Source organism: Buceros rhinoceros, unplaced genomic scaffold, assembly GCF_000710305.1.
Source record: "Buceros rhinoceros silvestris isolate BGI_N320 unplaced genomic scaffold, ASM71030v1 scaffold45839, whole genome shotgun sequence".
NCBI classification, from domain to species: Eukaryota; Metazoa; Chordata; class Aves; order Bucerotiformes; family Bucerotidae; genus Buceros; species Buceros rhinoceros.
In genome coordinates this window covers 301-14,581 of record NW_010432944.1, presented here as the reverse complement: position 1 = coordinate 14,581, position 14,281 = coordinate 301, and the positions used below count along the sequence as shown (strand labels likewise).

The 14,281-nt window shown below is 54.8% G+C and overlaps 1 protein-coding gene across 1 annotated transcript in view; it reads left to right on the top strand.

Annotated features, from left to right (window-relative positions):
* The window catches only part of CPD (carboxypeptidase D), a 21,297-nt gene extending 8,618 nt beyond the window's left edge, over positions 1-12,679 (top strand). Inside the window, exons 4-22 of the mRNA XM_010143935.1 lie at positions 1-40; positions 785-954; positions 1,438-1,796; positions 2,207-2,398; positions 3,298-3,465; positions 4,629-4,738; positions 5,137-5,239; positions 5,688-5,830; positions 6,403-6,572; positions 7,162-7,473; positions 8,686-8,881; positions 9,127-9,262; positions 9,737-9,886; positions 10,249-10,344; positions 10,438-10,502; positions 10,657-10,788; positions 11,164-11,349; positions 11,613-11,708; positions 12,363-12,679. The exon at positions 1-40 is cut by the window's left edge and continues 12 nt beyond it. Coding sequence (XP_010142237.1) covers positions 1-40; positions 785-954; positions 1,438-1,796; positions 2,207-2,398; positions 3,298-3,465; positions 4,629-4,738; positions 5,137-5,239; positions 5,688-5,830; positions 6,403-6,572; positions 7,162-7,473; positions 8,686-8,881; positions 9,127-9,262; positions 9,737-9,886; positions 10,249-10,344; positions 10,438-10,502; positions 10,657-10,788; positions 11,164-11,349; positions 11,613-11,708; positions 12,363-12,497 — 2,959 coding nt within the window. The 3' untranslated portion in view covers positions 12,498-12,679. The remainder of the gene's footprint in view (positions 41-784; positions 955-1,437; positions 1,797-2,206; positions 2,399-3,297; positions 3,466-4,628; positions 4,739-5,136; positions 5,240-5,687; positions 5,831-6,402; positions 6,573-7,161; positions 7,474-8,685; positions 8,882-9,126; positions 9,263-9,736; positions 9,887-10,248; positions 10,345-10,437; positions 10,503-10,656; positions 10,789-11,163; positions 11,350-11,612; positions 11,709-12,362) is intronic.
* Positions 12,680-14,281: the final 1,602 nt, after the last annotated feature.

Genomic DNA, 14,281 nt, shown 5'->3' with positions numbered 1-14,281 from the left:
GGAGAACACCCGCGAGTCTCTCCTTGCTTTCATTGAGAAGGTAGAGCGGGCTGGGACGGGGTGTGGGAGCAGCAGCTGCGAAACCTGCGTGTTGGTGGTGGGCTGAGAGCACCAAGTTCTGTTGCTCTTGTGGCTTTGTTCACTGCGTGCGGTAAGGCAGCTGCTGCACTCGCTGTGCAGAGGGCTGTGGCTGCAAAGCTGCTGTACAGCTCTGTGATTCTGCCACAGTTCCCACATCCTCCATGGCCGGGGAGCCCAGCGGGACCCTGTGGGGTTTGGTGTTAAACAGAGGCACTGATCAGTGCCGATCTCACTAAGTAACGCAGAGGACCTGTACGGCCTCAGTGCCATGAGTCTCTAACGATGTTCAAAAGCATCAGCTCTGCTGAGACCTTGGCTTGCAGAGACCTCTGCCAGGCTGCCTCCAGATGCCCAGGTATGAGTTGAGTAGGTGACAGTTTAATCTGGGAAGGGAGGCAGCTGCATTTCGTCCCTCGGTATGGCCTGCACCCTGCTGTGTTCATATTGGGCGCCTGTGTCAATGAAACAGGATTTCTGAAGGAGAGTCAGTTCTGAGATCTTGCTGCCTTCCCGGGGTGCGCTGGAATTCCTGTCCTTGCCATTGGGCTGAGCACTGCCTGAGCTGTGGCCCCTCGGGTGCCTCTGCCTGGCAGCTGTCCTGTGGGGCTGCTTTTGGGGAGGGACAGGGGGTTCTTGCTGGCTGAGGACACAGTTCCCCTGATGTTGCCTCTCTTCAGCCAGGTTCTTGCATTGTTTTCCTCAGGTCCACATCGGTGTGAAAGGCTTCGTCAGGGATGCGGTCACTGGAGCTGGCCTGGAGAACGCGACCATCGTTGTTGCTGGTATTGCTCATAACATCACAGCGGGCAAGTTTGGTGATTACCACCGACTGCTTGTGCCTGGGACCTACAACGTGACGGCAGTTGTTGCGGGGTAATGTCTCTGGCAGCCTGTGTCCACACTGCCAACTGCTCGCGTCCTTCACTTCTCCCAAAGCATCTTGTTGTGTATTTACGGGACTTGGCTGGAAGCATGTATGAACGTGCGTCTTGCTGTTTGGGCAAAGGGAGTGAGTGGAGTGGGGTCATCCCAGGAAGAGTTTGTGTTGTCTCCAGTCTGGATGTCAATGTGTAGCTTGCCCTTGGGCGAGCCCTGCGATACTCCTATGGCTTCTTCCCCAGTGAGTCTAAACAGGAACTCGTGCCTCTGTGACACAGCAGGGACAGCTGGGTAGCGGGGTCCGGTGGCAGTGGGACGAGTCCCATCAGCTTGTTCACTGGTGAATCTCTCACGTACTCATTAACATCCCAGTGCATCAGGCTGGAGGAGCAGGCCGGAGTGGTGGAGAGGCTGCAGGGGGCTTTGGCCTCTGTTCTGCAGAACCTCCTTGCTGAAGGCCACTGTTTTTTTCCATAGTTACTCACCAGTGACCAGAGAGAACATCGAGGTGAAGGAGGGAGCTGCAACAGAAGTAGATTTCTCCTTGCAGCCAACTGTAATGCCACCATCTGTTAATGTCACAGCAACGCCTGCCCCTGTCCCTACTACTGCCCCCAGCCCTGGGCAGGCGGAGGCCCCCAGCCCAACCTCTCTCCATCAACCCATCCAACCTGTGGACTTCCGCCACCATCACTTCTCAGACATGGAGATCTTCCTGCGGCGGTACGCCAACGAGTACCCCAATATCACCCAGCTCTACTCTGTGGGCAAGTCGGTGGAGCTGCGGGAGCTCTACGTGATGGAGATCTCTGACAACCCTGGCGTCCATGAAGCAGGTAACATGGGAAGTCCTTAGTGGCGCTAGTGACGGATCCTTTGCTTTGGGAGACTGTGGACAGAGCAGAAAGGAGTGTGGAGCGGGCACCTGCCTGCAGAGAGGCTGAGCTGCTCCTTGCAGCGTCCTTTCTGAAAAGAGCACGTGCCATGGGTGGCACTGCTGTGAGTTAAAGAGCATTGCTGGGGACATCTGTGCTGGTCATGGAGCTCTGGGGACAGAAGGACCAAGGGTCTTTCCTGAAACAGTGTTTGTCCTTTTTGGTGTTGTGGGAGCAGAAGGGTCAATTTTAGGTGTAAATGCCCCCAGCCCTGCAGAAAGGCCCGAGAGCAATGCTCAGGGTGGTGAGATGTCTCCAAGCTTTAATGTAGCGGTTATAATTGTCTCTTTGGTGTATCCGTCTGTCCGCAGGCGAGCCAGAGTTCAAGTACATCGGTAACATGCACGGGAATGAAGTTGTGGGGCGAGAGCTTCTCCTGAACCTCATTGAGTACCTCTGCAAGAACTTCGGCACAGATCCTGAAGTGACTGACCTGGTTCGGAGCACGCGCATCCACATCATGCCGTCTATGAACCCTGACGGCTATGAGAAGTCCCAGGAAGGTACTGCTGTCTCTGCTGAAACATCAGTGGGGTTTCTAGCTCTGAGAAAAGCCTTTGGGCTCGCAGTAGCTCTCTGAGGAATCGGGAAGCCTTGCTGGAGCAAGGGGCTCTCGGCAGGAGGGGGCTGGGAGGGGGCTTGGCGTGTGCTCTGGGATGAGTGGGTGCACCACGCGCTGCAGGGTGTGGGTTGTCAGCTGATTCCTGAAGCTGTTGGAGAGAGCTCTTCTGCTTCAGCAGTGCTATATGCTGCCCCTGTTTGGGTCCCCTTATGGTTTGTGGCTATCCCAGGACTTATTTTAAAAAAGGACATTCCTTTGACACAGCTCATAGCGGCTGCGCTTTGGTCCACGCTCTAAGTACCATGTGGTGCGGGGCCAGGCTGTCTTGCAGAGCTCTCGTCCAAGGATAATACAGACTTTTATCATGATTGTTGAGATTGGCAAAAACATCCTTCAGGGAAGTCTGTAAAACTGCATGGCTCTTGCGGATTGGCAGAACAACCTCTGTCCAGGCTGATTTTCTGGAAGCAGAGCTCTGCTGGGGTTTGGCAAAGAACTTGTCCGGCTGGTTTGAGAAGGTGAGCTCTGAGGTTTCTGCGGTCGTGGCATCCGGCTGCAGGGATTGTCATGGTTCACTGCTTTTCTGCTAGCTGAGGTCTGGCTGGATGGAGAGCCTGTGCAAACACCCGCTGAAAGAGCCCTCAGACCCCTCTGTGTGCAGAGCAGGTCTGTCGCTGAAGGAGAGCGTGGGCGTCCCATCACCAGGAGTGCAGGAAGCCAGCACTCGCTGCTGTTGGCCATTAATGGATAGTTGTAAGCTCTAAAGTAAGAGGACAAAGCCCCTGCACAAAAGTGGGAGCTTGCACAGGGTGCGAGCTTGAATGTGTGTTGAATTTTCAGGAGATAGAGGAGGTACCGTTGGCAGAAACAACAGCAACAACTACGATCTGAACCGGAACTTCCCAGACCAGTTCTTCAACGTGGCGGACCCGCTGCAGCCAGAAACTCTCGCAGTCATGGCCTGGCTGAGGAGTTACCCGTTTGTGCTCTCGGCAAACCTGCACGGAGGTACTGCAGCCAAAGCGCGCTCCTTCCCTCGCGCTGAGTTTTGAGGGGTGGGGGTTTGCAGGGTGCTGGATCTCTGTGGCATCCCAGGTGCGACCTGAGGAGCTCTCGCAGGACGCTCTGCCCTTGGCGCTGCTGTGAAGTGGCAGGAGCAAAGGCAGCCCGGTTCCTGCAGCAGGGATGGGCCATGTCCAGAGGGCCTGCACGAAAAGGGGGTAAACCAAACCTTTTGTCCGTGCTTCGGGAAGGTGGATCAGAAGCTGGAATCGAGGTGAAAACAGTGTCCCCAGGCACATTTGCAGGGAGGTGAGGAGGCTGCTGGGAGGATCCCAGCTCTCCTCTGAAGGGAGCGCCCGCGTCAGGGAGCAACCAGCTCCCCGCCTGTTGGGAGGTGGGGATGGACTCTTGTCAGCGGCTGGTCAGCCCCTGGAAGTGGGATAATAGCGCTGTGGCTGCTGGAGGCCTCACGGTGTTTGTAAAGTGAAGGGATGGGATGTAATCCTGAGGGTTCCCTGCCTTGAACTGCATGGCGGGACGATGACATTTGCTGTAATTTAATTATCTTTTCGGAGCAATCTAAATGAAGTCTCTCTGTTGCAGCTTATTCCCTAGACAGTTTGTCTGCCGGCTTGTAGCTGTGGTAACTTGCAGGTGCTTTCTTCGTGCGTGTTTAATTTCACAGAGCAGGAGTGCCGTGTGTGGCAGGGACGAGGGAGCTGGCAGCTCTCCAGCCGTGCCGGTGGCTGGGGTTCCACAGTGCCGTTGGTACAGCTTGCTCAGGGAAAGCGTCAGTAAGCCAGAGATATTTTACTCTGTCAGTGCCTGCAGGAAAAAACTACAGCAGCTGGGCCGAGGGCACCGTGCGTGTCCTGGGAAATTCCTCCCTTGCCTTCTCTCCTCTGTGAGAGCAATTCTTAGGAGGGTGCGCTCGTCCCTCCTGCGTGGAAGAGCCCAACCTTTGGGTTCACCTTCCCGGCTGGGTGTGATCTGATGTCTCCCTGTGCTTTGGTTGTCTCTTCTAGCCGCCGAGTTTAATGCTTTGTTTAGTGCCGAGTCTCGAGAAACAGAAGACTTGGCACTCTGGAGAAGAGAGAAACTTCCCCTCCTAGGCTGAGGGATCCCTTGGAAAACGTGCGAGTACGAGTCAAGGCTTGTTTCCCATGCAGGTTCCCTTGTGGTTAATTACCCCTTTGACGACGATGAACAAGGAATTGCCATATACAGTAAATCCCCGGACGACGCAGTGTTTCAGCAGCTGGCGCTTTCCTATTCCAAGGTGAAGTTCTAATGGGTGAACAGGCACATCCTGCTGGGTTCTGGATGCTGCCGGCAGCCTCCTGAGCGGCTGGTAGAGCAGGGCGCAGGCACGGCAGCAGGGTCCTGCGGGACCTCTCACCCCAGGGCTGGGTGCCCAGTGTGTTCCGACTGCAGGCTCTGCCAGAGGAGCGCTCTGTGCCGGCACGGGGCCGGTGCACTGAAGGGGGTAGAAAGGGCTGTAGCTGGGCGGGAGGAGGGCAGGGCTGTCTGTGGGTCTGGCCTGGGTGCAGTCTGTCTGTGCTGCAGCCCAACAGACGCAGGTCTGCGTGGACCCGCATGTGTGACTAATGTCAGAACAAAAGTGCCAGCAGCTGCGGAGTGCAGACTCGGCTTCACGTGTTGCATCTTGTCTCTTAGGAAAATACCAAGATGTACCAGGGGAGCCCCTGTAAGGACATGTACCCCACGGAGTACTTCCCGCACGGCATCACCAACGGGGCTCAGTGGTACAACGTTCCAGGTGAGGTAGAGGCAGGGCCTCTTGCGCTGTTTACCTGCCCGTTAACGCATGTGCAGGTCAAGGGCTTCAGTCTGGTCAGTCACGAGCTCTGCGCTGGTCAGCCAGGATTGCTGAGAGTTCTTCTATAACTTCTTAAATAATGTACCCAGGTGAAGTTATTCCTGGGGGAGTTTATAGGGTAGTTTTTCTGGCTGTTAGCAAAATAGTTTCATAAGGTTTTACAGCAGTGTATCGGCACAAAAGGTATTTACAAGAAGGATGGTATTTGTCTGCTCTTTTGGCATCCCTTTGAAGCTCGAATCCTGCTCTCTGTGAAAGCAGCTATAAAATGCTCACGTTAGTTTGTAATTCATCTTTCTTACTCCCTGATAGGTATATATGTATATTGAGCTGCGGTACAGTTGCCTTCAGGCCGCCTTGTGAAACCTTTTTTACGTTCCTGTTGTAGGTGGGATGCAAGACTGGAATTACTTACATACGAACTGCTTTGAAGTGACCATTGAGTTGGGCTGCGTGAAATACCCAAAAGGCGAGGAGCTGCCGAAGTACTGGGAGCAGAATCGCCGCTCTCTGCTCCAGTTCATGAAGCAGGTGAGGCACTTTGACCCCAAGCACTTGCATGAGCTGCCTCTGGGGTTTGCATTAGACCTGCCAGAGTGAACAGACTAATCTGTGGGCTGAAGAGTCCTGGCCAGACTGGGTGCCTGCTCCACAGAAATCATCCCCATCAGAATGGGTCTTGGCTCTCCCCTCCTTCTCAGTGTAGCAGGGACCTGTATGGAAACAGCAGCCTGGTGATGCAGGTGTGGGCTTGTTTACCACCACCTTGGTTTTCCCTAGGCTGCAGTGGCCTTTACATGCTGTTCCCATCCTCGCCCAGGGCTGCTGGTGGTAGTGCTGTACACCTGGGGCATGCAAACAAAGGTGTGGACAGAGTGCTGTGGTGGCACCCTGAGCCAAACAATTGCTCATTGTACTCATCGGGTGATCTTTGTCCACACCAGCTGCTGGCAAGTCTAACCTGAACCCTTTTGGAACTTGTTGCTCCTCTGGGAATGCTGAATCTCCTGGGCTGGAGCTGGTGGGATCTGGGTGTCAGCGCTGTATGGAGTGGGAGGCAGGGCGAGGGCTGGCCCTCAGCAGGGCTACGGGTCTGTGTGCAGGTTCACCGCGGTGTCTGGGGATTCGTGCTGGATGCTGTGGACAGAAGGGGCATTCTCAACGCCACCATCAGCGTTGCCGACATCAACCACCCAGTGACCACCTATAAGGATGGAGACTACTGGCGCCTCTTGGTCCCGGGGACATACAAAATCACAGCGTCTGCCCGAGGGTGAGCAAGCCATGGCACGAGGAACTAACAGCCGCATGACTAACTTCCCAGGCAGGAGCAGTCCCATCGCCTCTGCCTGCAGCAGATGTAGGTCACAGGTGTTTCTCCTGCCCTCTGGCCTGGGCAAAGTTAGCCATGTGATGCCACCCTGAAGACAAGGACTGCTCACCTGGCACCGGTGTGAAATCCAAACCTTCCCATGTTTGGAGGTGCTGTGGGGAAAGAGGTGATAACATAGTGTCTCTAGGGGAAATTCTCATGCGGGCAGCTGCCCGCAGAAATTACTTCATCACCTCAACTGCTGCCAAAACCTCTGCGTTAGAGCAGCCTGACTCATTGTCCTGCCAGTCTGCCACGTAACCCTGCAACACCTGAGCCAGGAGCAGCTCAGCACCATGTTGTCCTGAGCTGCTCGTGTCCTCCTGCCATTCCCCTGTCCTGTTGAAGTGTTCTTGCTCTTCGTTTTGACGCTTCTCGCTTTCAGCAGGGGAGCAGTAGCAGTCCTCTGAGTGTCTAGTCAGGAGAGATGGCTTGTTATGTGAGGCCCTGAACCCCTGACATTTCTTCGTGCCTTCTTGTCCCTGGGTAGGTATGATCCCGTCACTAAGACAGTGGAAGTTGGCAGCAGAGGTGGGGTGCAGGTCAACTTCACTCTTTCACGGACAGACAGCAAAGCGGAGGAGGGGAAAGTGCCGGACTTGAACACCCCAGACACCAGCGACCCCAACGAGAAGGAGTTTGAGACCCTGATCAAAGACCTCTCTGCCGAGAAGGGCCTGGAGCGCCTCCTGCTCACCTCCTCGGGGGATGTTGCTCCGTACCGATACCGCCCTTACAAGGACCTCTCCGAGTTCCTCCGAGGCCTCTATCTGAACTACCCGCATATCACCAATCTCACCAGGTGAGAGCTCCAAGCAGCAGCGCTCAGCTCCTGCCCAGGGATGTAGCGAAATGGCGAGCCATGACGCAGTGCGGAGATGGGGAGCTTGTCCCTCCCCTCCCTGCGGTCCCTGAGTTGGAGGGAGCCCCACATGTAAGGGCATGGTGGCTGGGCACTGACTGCACGGACTTGCAGCTGCATCCTCCTGCTTTTTCCTGAGGCATCATTTTACTGACTTAAACCTGTGGTGCCATCAGTTCCCCAGGGGTGCCTGGGACTGGTGAAATTCATCCCAAGCTCCTGCAGACGTCTCTCTTCCACCTCTCTATTTCCTCCCTCATCCAAATCCTTTCTGACATCTTCCCTGCTAAAGAGTCTCCAGCAAAAGTGATCAAATTTGACTTACAAGTCTCAGACGGCCTTTTTCAGTTGTCTGCCTTCAGACCTGAATTCAGTCGTGTGTGACGTGTTTGAGCTGGCTTGCCCTGAGCTGAGGTCTCTGCCCTCCTGCAGCAGACCAGCTGCTGCAGTCCTTGGCTTTTCTGTGAGACCTGTAGTGCTTTCCCTCGCTCAGCTTCAGAAAGCACAAACCCCTTTGTCCCAGGACCTCATTTGCTTGGCGTTACCAGGCACGACGTGCTCATGAGCTGTCCCTGCTGGTGCCAAGGCTGCTTTTCTCATCTGTAGCCTCTATTGTCCTGCCCGTTGCATCAGCGCTGATTGTGTTCCCTGCTCTGCTGCCATTCCGTTCGCTGACTTAATGGTGTGACTGTAGCAGCAACTTCTGCGTTGCTGGAACAGTCCTGCTGCTCTCCTCTGCACTGGGGGCTTCATGAATTGGTTTGACCTCCAGATGCATCCTGCTCTAAAGGACAAATAATCCGCACACACCCCCACCCGCCTTGGAAGCACAGAGGCATTTAGCAGCTCCACACTGACCGTGACGTTACAGGTGATACAGGGAGAGATGGAGCACTGGGTGTCCTCTACGCTGTATCTGGACACATTTTGCATGGATGCTGGAGTTCAAACGGGTGTTCACGGTGAACTCTGTTCAGTGCTGCTGCAAACCTTCTCTCCTGGTGTGGTTGTGGTTGTGTTTGTGTGTCACTGGTGTTTGCAGCCTCCTCTTAGAGGTTGGCAGCGGTTCCCTTCCATACTGGGATTTCTCTGTAGGGTCAGGCTGGGGGTGCAGCTCTGTTCCTGACCTGACAGTTTCTCATCTCTTGGCAGTTTGGGTCAGAGCGTTGAGTTCCGTCAGATCTGGTCCCTTGAAATCTCCAACAAGCCCAACCAGTCTGAGCCTGAGGAGCCAAAGATCCGCTTTGTGGCTGGTATTCATGGAAACGCTCCTGTTGGTACGGAGCTGCTCCTGGCCCTGGCAGAATTCCTGTGCATGAACTACAAGAAGAACACTGCTGTTACAAAGGTGAGCGGCCATCCTGGAGCCTTCCAGAGAGATCCTGAGAAGACTGTGCTCGTGACGAGAGACTTGTCTGGCTGACACTGGCTCATGGCCTGCAGTGATCCTGTGTGTAGTGGGAGATGTTGTGAGATCCATGGGGCAAGTGGGAACCTCTAGCTGCAGTTCCTAGGGTGAGATCCAGGCACGTGAGATGTACGGAGAATGAACCCTACTAACAGCATTTTGTTTCTCCTCCTCCTTTCGTTCAGCTGATTGACCGAACGCGGATTGTGATTGTGCCTTCCCTGAATCCGGACGGACGTGAGATAGCGCAGGAGAGAGGCTGCACGTCAAAAATAGGCCAGACTAACGCTCACGGCAGAGATCTGGACACAGACTTCCCAAGTAAAGCAAGCTAAAGCCAAGTCTATCCTCTTCTTGTGCCTGTTTGGTGTCCATGTATTGGCCATTGTCCCTGTACACAGGATTAGTGCTTCACCCACCCTTCCTGGTGTTCTCTGTGGCCAGGTTCGGCTGGGATCATCCCAGATGATTGCTTAAAGTGTCAGTTTGGTGACACTGAGGAGAGCAAACTCACATGAAATACCCTCTGCATCACGGGAGTGAAGGGCTGGGGGGAACAGTCACGTTCCATTGAGCCCATTAGTCCATTGAGCTCTGCAGGTGAATTCCTCTGTGGGTGCTGTGGACTAGGTGCTTGATCTGTCAGGGGTGTCTGCTGAGATCCAGCAAATACCTTTTGGTACATGCAGCAGACTTGATTTCAGACCTAAACAAAGAATGTGTTTCTCCTGGCTGCTCTAATAGCAGAGGAGAGTGGTGTCAATTCCCATTTCTGTTTGTTGTTCGGATTTACAGGCAATTACTCACGGTACTCGGGGGCACGAGAGCCTGAGACCAGGGCCATCATGGAGAACTTGATACTGAAGCAGGATTTCAGCCTCTCTGTTGCGCTGGACGGAGGATCTCTGCTTGTCACTTACCCATACGATAAGCCAGCGCAGACAGGTATGACTGCCTGCCCAGGGCCCTGCTTGCAGTTCCCGGGGGCTGTCTCTGCAGCAGCTCGTGACTGCATGGTGCAAGAGCTCTTTGGATGTGGAGCTGACAGTCTGTTGGGTAAAGCTATAAAACCTCACTGGGGTCAGCTGGGGATCAGAACACTTACCATTTCCCTTCCTACAATGGTGTTTCAGCCTTTCCTCTGCCAAAGCCAGTATAAAGTCTGCTTTTGATCCCCCTCAGTGTTAGAGGAAGTCTGGAATGCCCCTGAAGAGTGAGTGCCACTGTTTAACACAGGGTCAGAACAGGAGCCTGCCCCTCCAGCGAACGGGAGCTGCCCTCTCAAAGTCTCCCTCTTCTCTTTGCAGTGGAGAACAAAGAAACGCTGAAGCATTTGGCATCGCTGTATGCAAACAACCATCAGCTGATGCACTTGGGCCAGCCAGGCTGCCCAAATAAGTCAGGTATGTGTGGTGGCATCCCTTAACCCCTTGGCAGCGTGCGCTCGCCTCTGCTGGGAGCAGATCTGCCTGACAGCCGCATCCTTGCTCCCACAGATGAGAATATTCCCGGCGGGGTGATCCGCGGCTCTGAGTGGCACAGTCACTGGGGAAGTATGAAGGTACTTCAGCACAGCACAAGGCTTTTCCTCTCTGAACGGCATTAAAAAGCGTATTTGTCCTGATGTCTGGGCAAAACTTCCCCTCCTCCAGCTGCACTTGGTGAAGCTTTTTAACCCCCACCCCTTCTGTTGTAACCGGGTTTGGTTTTTGCAGGATTTCAGCGTTGCCTTTGGTCACTGTCCGGAGATCACTGTTTACACCAGCTGCTGCTACTTCCCGAGCGCCGGGCAGCTTCCTGACCTGTGGGCAGACCACAGGAAGTCGCTGCTCAGCATGCTGGTGGAGGTGAGCCGAAGGCTGGGGGAGGATAGTGCTAGTGGGCCGGGTGGGGAGGGGGAGAGGAAGAGAGCGGTGGGGGGAGTCTTTGTGGTCGTGTTGGTGCCGTGTGTAATTACAGACAGTCATAATTGAGACTGTAGGAGGAATGGGTTGCTTGGAGGCAGGAAGTGACCAAGAAACGTGTGGCCCAGAGAGTTAAACATCAGTGCTGGGTTGCCTCAAGGTGGGCTGCACAGTCCCTGCAGTGTTGTGCACTTTTATTCGATATGGGGGTCAGGGATGGGGAGTGGGCTGGATTCTGAGGGAGAGGTTGGATCTGGTTTTAGTTACATGCCATACGCTTGGACCTGACCGTGAAGGGTCTGAAATGCTGTGTTTCAGGTTCAGAAGGGAGTCCATGGGTTCGTCCAAGACAAGAGTGGCAAGGCAATTTCTAAAGCCACCATTGTCCTTAACGAGGGTTTGAGGGTCTACACTAAAGAAGGTGGCTATTTCCACGTGCTCCTGGCGCCCGGTTTGCATAACATCGACGCGATCGCTGACGGGTACCAGCCGAAGCACGTCAAGGTATGTGAGCATATCGGAGAGCGCTCCCCGGCGGGTGCAGGCTCTGCCCAGCTGGCCGTGTGTAGCTGCTGGGCCCAGGGCAGCTGTTCTGTGCCTTCACCCAGCGGGTGCAGAAGGATTTCCCAGCACAGGGGGGCTGTTTTGGGCAGTAGCTTTTCTTGCCATTGCACTTTGGCGTCTGCCCTGGTCACCAAGTATCTCTTGTCTGGACGCCCCACAGAGGAAGAAGCTCTGAAAGGGTCTGAGCTCGCGTCTTTCTGCAGGTCTTTGTACGTCACGATGCACCCAGCTCTGTGTTCATCGTATTCGACACGGAGAACAGGATATTTGGGCTGCCAAGGGAGCTGGTCGTGACTGTGGCAGGTAAAGTGACTCTTTTGATCAAAGCTTTGAGCTTCGCTTTCTGTACCAGTTCACGCTGACAATGACCCTTCACTGAACTGGAAAAGTATCCTGCAGGCTTAAGCCATCTCCTGCTTTCCCTTCTGAACACATGCTTGGCCTTGCAGACTGGTCCAGCAAGCCTTGGATCTGGGAATGCTGGGCTAGCAGATGGGAGGGAGGGAGAAGAGAGTGTTGCAGGGGTCTGAAGGGTCCAGACTGCCTAGAATGGGTGCGTAGCACTGGGAGTAGAAGATCTTGCTCCCTCCCCAAGGCTTCTTGGAGTGATGTGGCACCAGGTAAACATTTAAGAGAGTGGTGGTTTTTGTCTGGCTTTTTTTTTTTTTTCTTTGGTTGAGGTGGCAGCTGCTGGGGAGGCCAGAGTGTGTACCCGGTGGCCTGCAGAGGAGCTCGGTGATGCTATCCCAGATTGTGGGCACAGAAAATAAAGTTAGTGCAGCCCTGCTGTGGAAGCAGCCGTCTTGCATGACATGTTTCCTGGGAGGAAGGAGCAGGGTCACAGCGAAGTGAGGAACACAGTTGTGACTGTAGAAGGGGAGAGAGAGGGTGACAAGCCTGAGTCTCCTGGGTGAGGGAACATGGCCTTACCTTGACTGTCTTTTCTCTGGCAGGTGCAAGTATGTCTGCCCTGGTTCTCACCGCCTGTATCATCTGGTGCGTCTGCTCCATTAAGTCCAACAGACACAAGGATGGCTTCCACCGCCTCCGGCAGCACCACGATGACTACGAGGACGAAATCCGCATGATGTCCACTGGCTCAAAGAAGTCCCTCCTGAGCCACGAATTCCAGGATGAAACAGACACCGAGGAAGAAACACTGTACTCCAGCAAGCACTGACCCCCGGGAAGGAGAGGATGTTCCCATGGACCAGACCCCGTGGTGGGGGGCAATCCCGGTGGTTCGGTTTTGAAACGTTAGTTTGCGGGATGTGTCCTCCAGAGGTGTGGGGTGGCAGCTCCCAGCTTCCCTCTGCTATTTGCTCTGCTCCTGCAAACGTGCAGATCAGTGGGTGTTGGAGCTGTGTTCAGGTGAAGGACATGGCTTGTTTCATTTTTGGGTCGAGATCTGGAGGTTCACATGATGTTGTTTGAAAGGCAACTCAACAGGGTGGCCAGCAGAGTACCTAGTCCTTCCCCAGCATCTCCACACCATGGGCAGGTGGTGGGGAAGTGCCCCAAGATCTGCTGGTGGTCGTAGTCACAACACTTCAGAGCAGTTTCCCCACCTGTTTTGATTTCACGTTTTCCACTCTGTACTGGGGGGAAGCCAGATCCTCCACTTGACTCCATGTTCTGCAGAGCAGCCCTTGGAAAAAGACCAAAAAAAAAAGCGCCCTTGTTTCTCAGCTGCTCCCCTGGAGCATCCCCACCCATCCACGAGCTGCTGTGGCCTGCTCTGATCTGCAGGGGTTGTGGAGCACCGCTAATGTGTGGCTGCTTCCAGGCAGTGAGGTGGCATCCTGAAAGCTGGGGGAGAAACCTCTGTTCTCCACGTGAGCTGAGAAAGGAGCAGGGTCAGAGCTTCAGCTGCCTGCCAGCCCTGCCGTGCTGCTGACCTGACTTCTGGGGAAGGAAGAAACTGTATCCCCATCCCCCTGGCTGCTTGTTTGTGCGGTAGACTCGGCCACTATTCAGGAGGAACAGTGACATCTGACCAGTGCTTTGTATTTGAGCACTCTGGGAGCAGCAGGGAGACGTCCTGGGAGTATCCATGGCCCAACTTCACTCTTAAATTTTGAAGAAAGATGCACCGTTTGCCATTGTCCACCTAATGCCACTTAGTGATCAGAGTGCTTTGGGAAGGGCCTCTCCGCCAGCTCTGGTGATGGTAGGCATCAAATCAGCCTGGTGTGGCTCTGTTCTGCTCCTGCAGCAGCCGGGAAGGACGTAGCAGGAGCTCCAGCTGCCTGGGTGCCTGCTGCTGTCTGCAGCTCTCTAGGTGCAGGGTGTGAGGAGGGGCTGAGCGGCTCCACTGCAGGAGAGGGGAAACGCAGCCAAATCCTCTTTTGTAGCACTTGGCAGGAACTGGGAGAGAGGAGCCACAACGCCTGTCCCCAGGATACGTGGGATTTGTGGGGAATGGAAGGGAGCTCCAGAAGGGAAGAAGGGTCACAATGTTTGATTTCCAAAGCCTTTATGCATCTCTGCTGTTCCTGTGCTTTCTGGGCAGGGGGCTGGGATTAGGGCAGGCGCTTACTCTCTTGCTGATGATTTTTAATTCTTGGACCCTGACCCAAGCTCTGGGATGCAGCAACATCTTCGGCAGCTGGTTTGGCCCGAGCAGGTCAGTTCTGCGGCAGCCTGGGAGGGGCACTGCACGTGCTGGCTGGGGGGTGTCTGCGCCCAAGGGTATGGTGGGGTCTGTTCTGCTGGGCTCCAGCCTGCTCTCTGGGGGAGCAGCACTGCGGGTTCCTGGTTGGAGGCTGCTGGGCCATGTCACCTGGGCCAGGAGCTGTTCTGCCTTTCCAGAACCATACGCCTGCGGCTGTGCTCACCCCCTCAGCTGATTGTGTGCAGCTCTCTGGAGGGA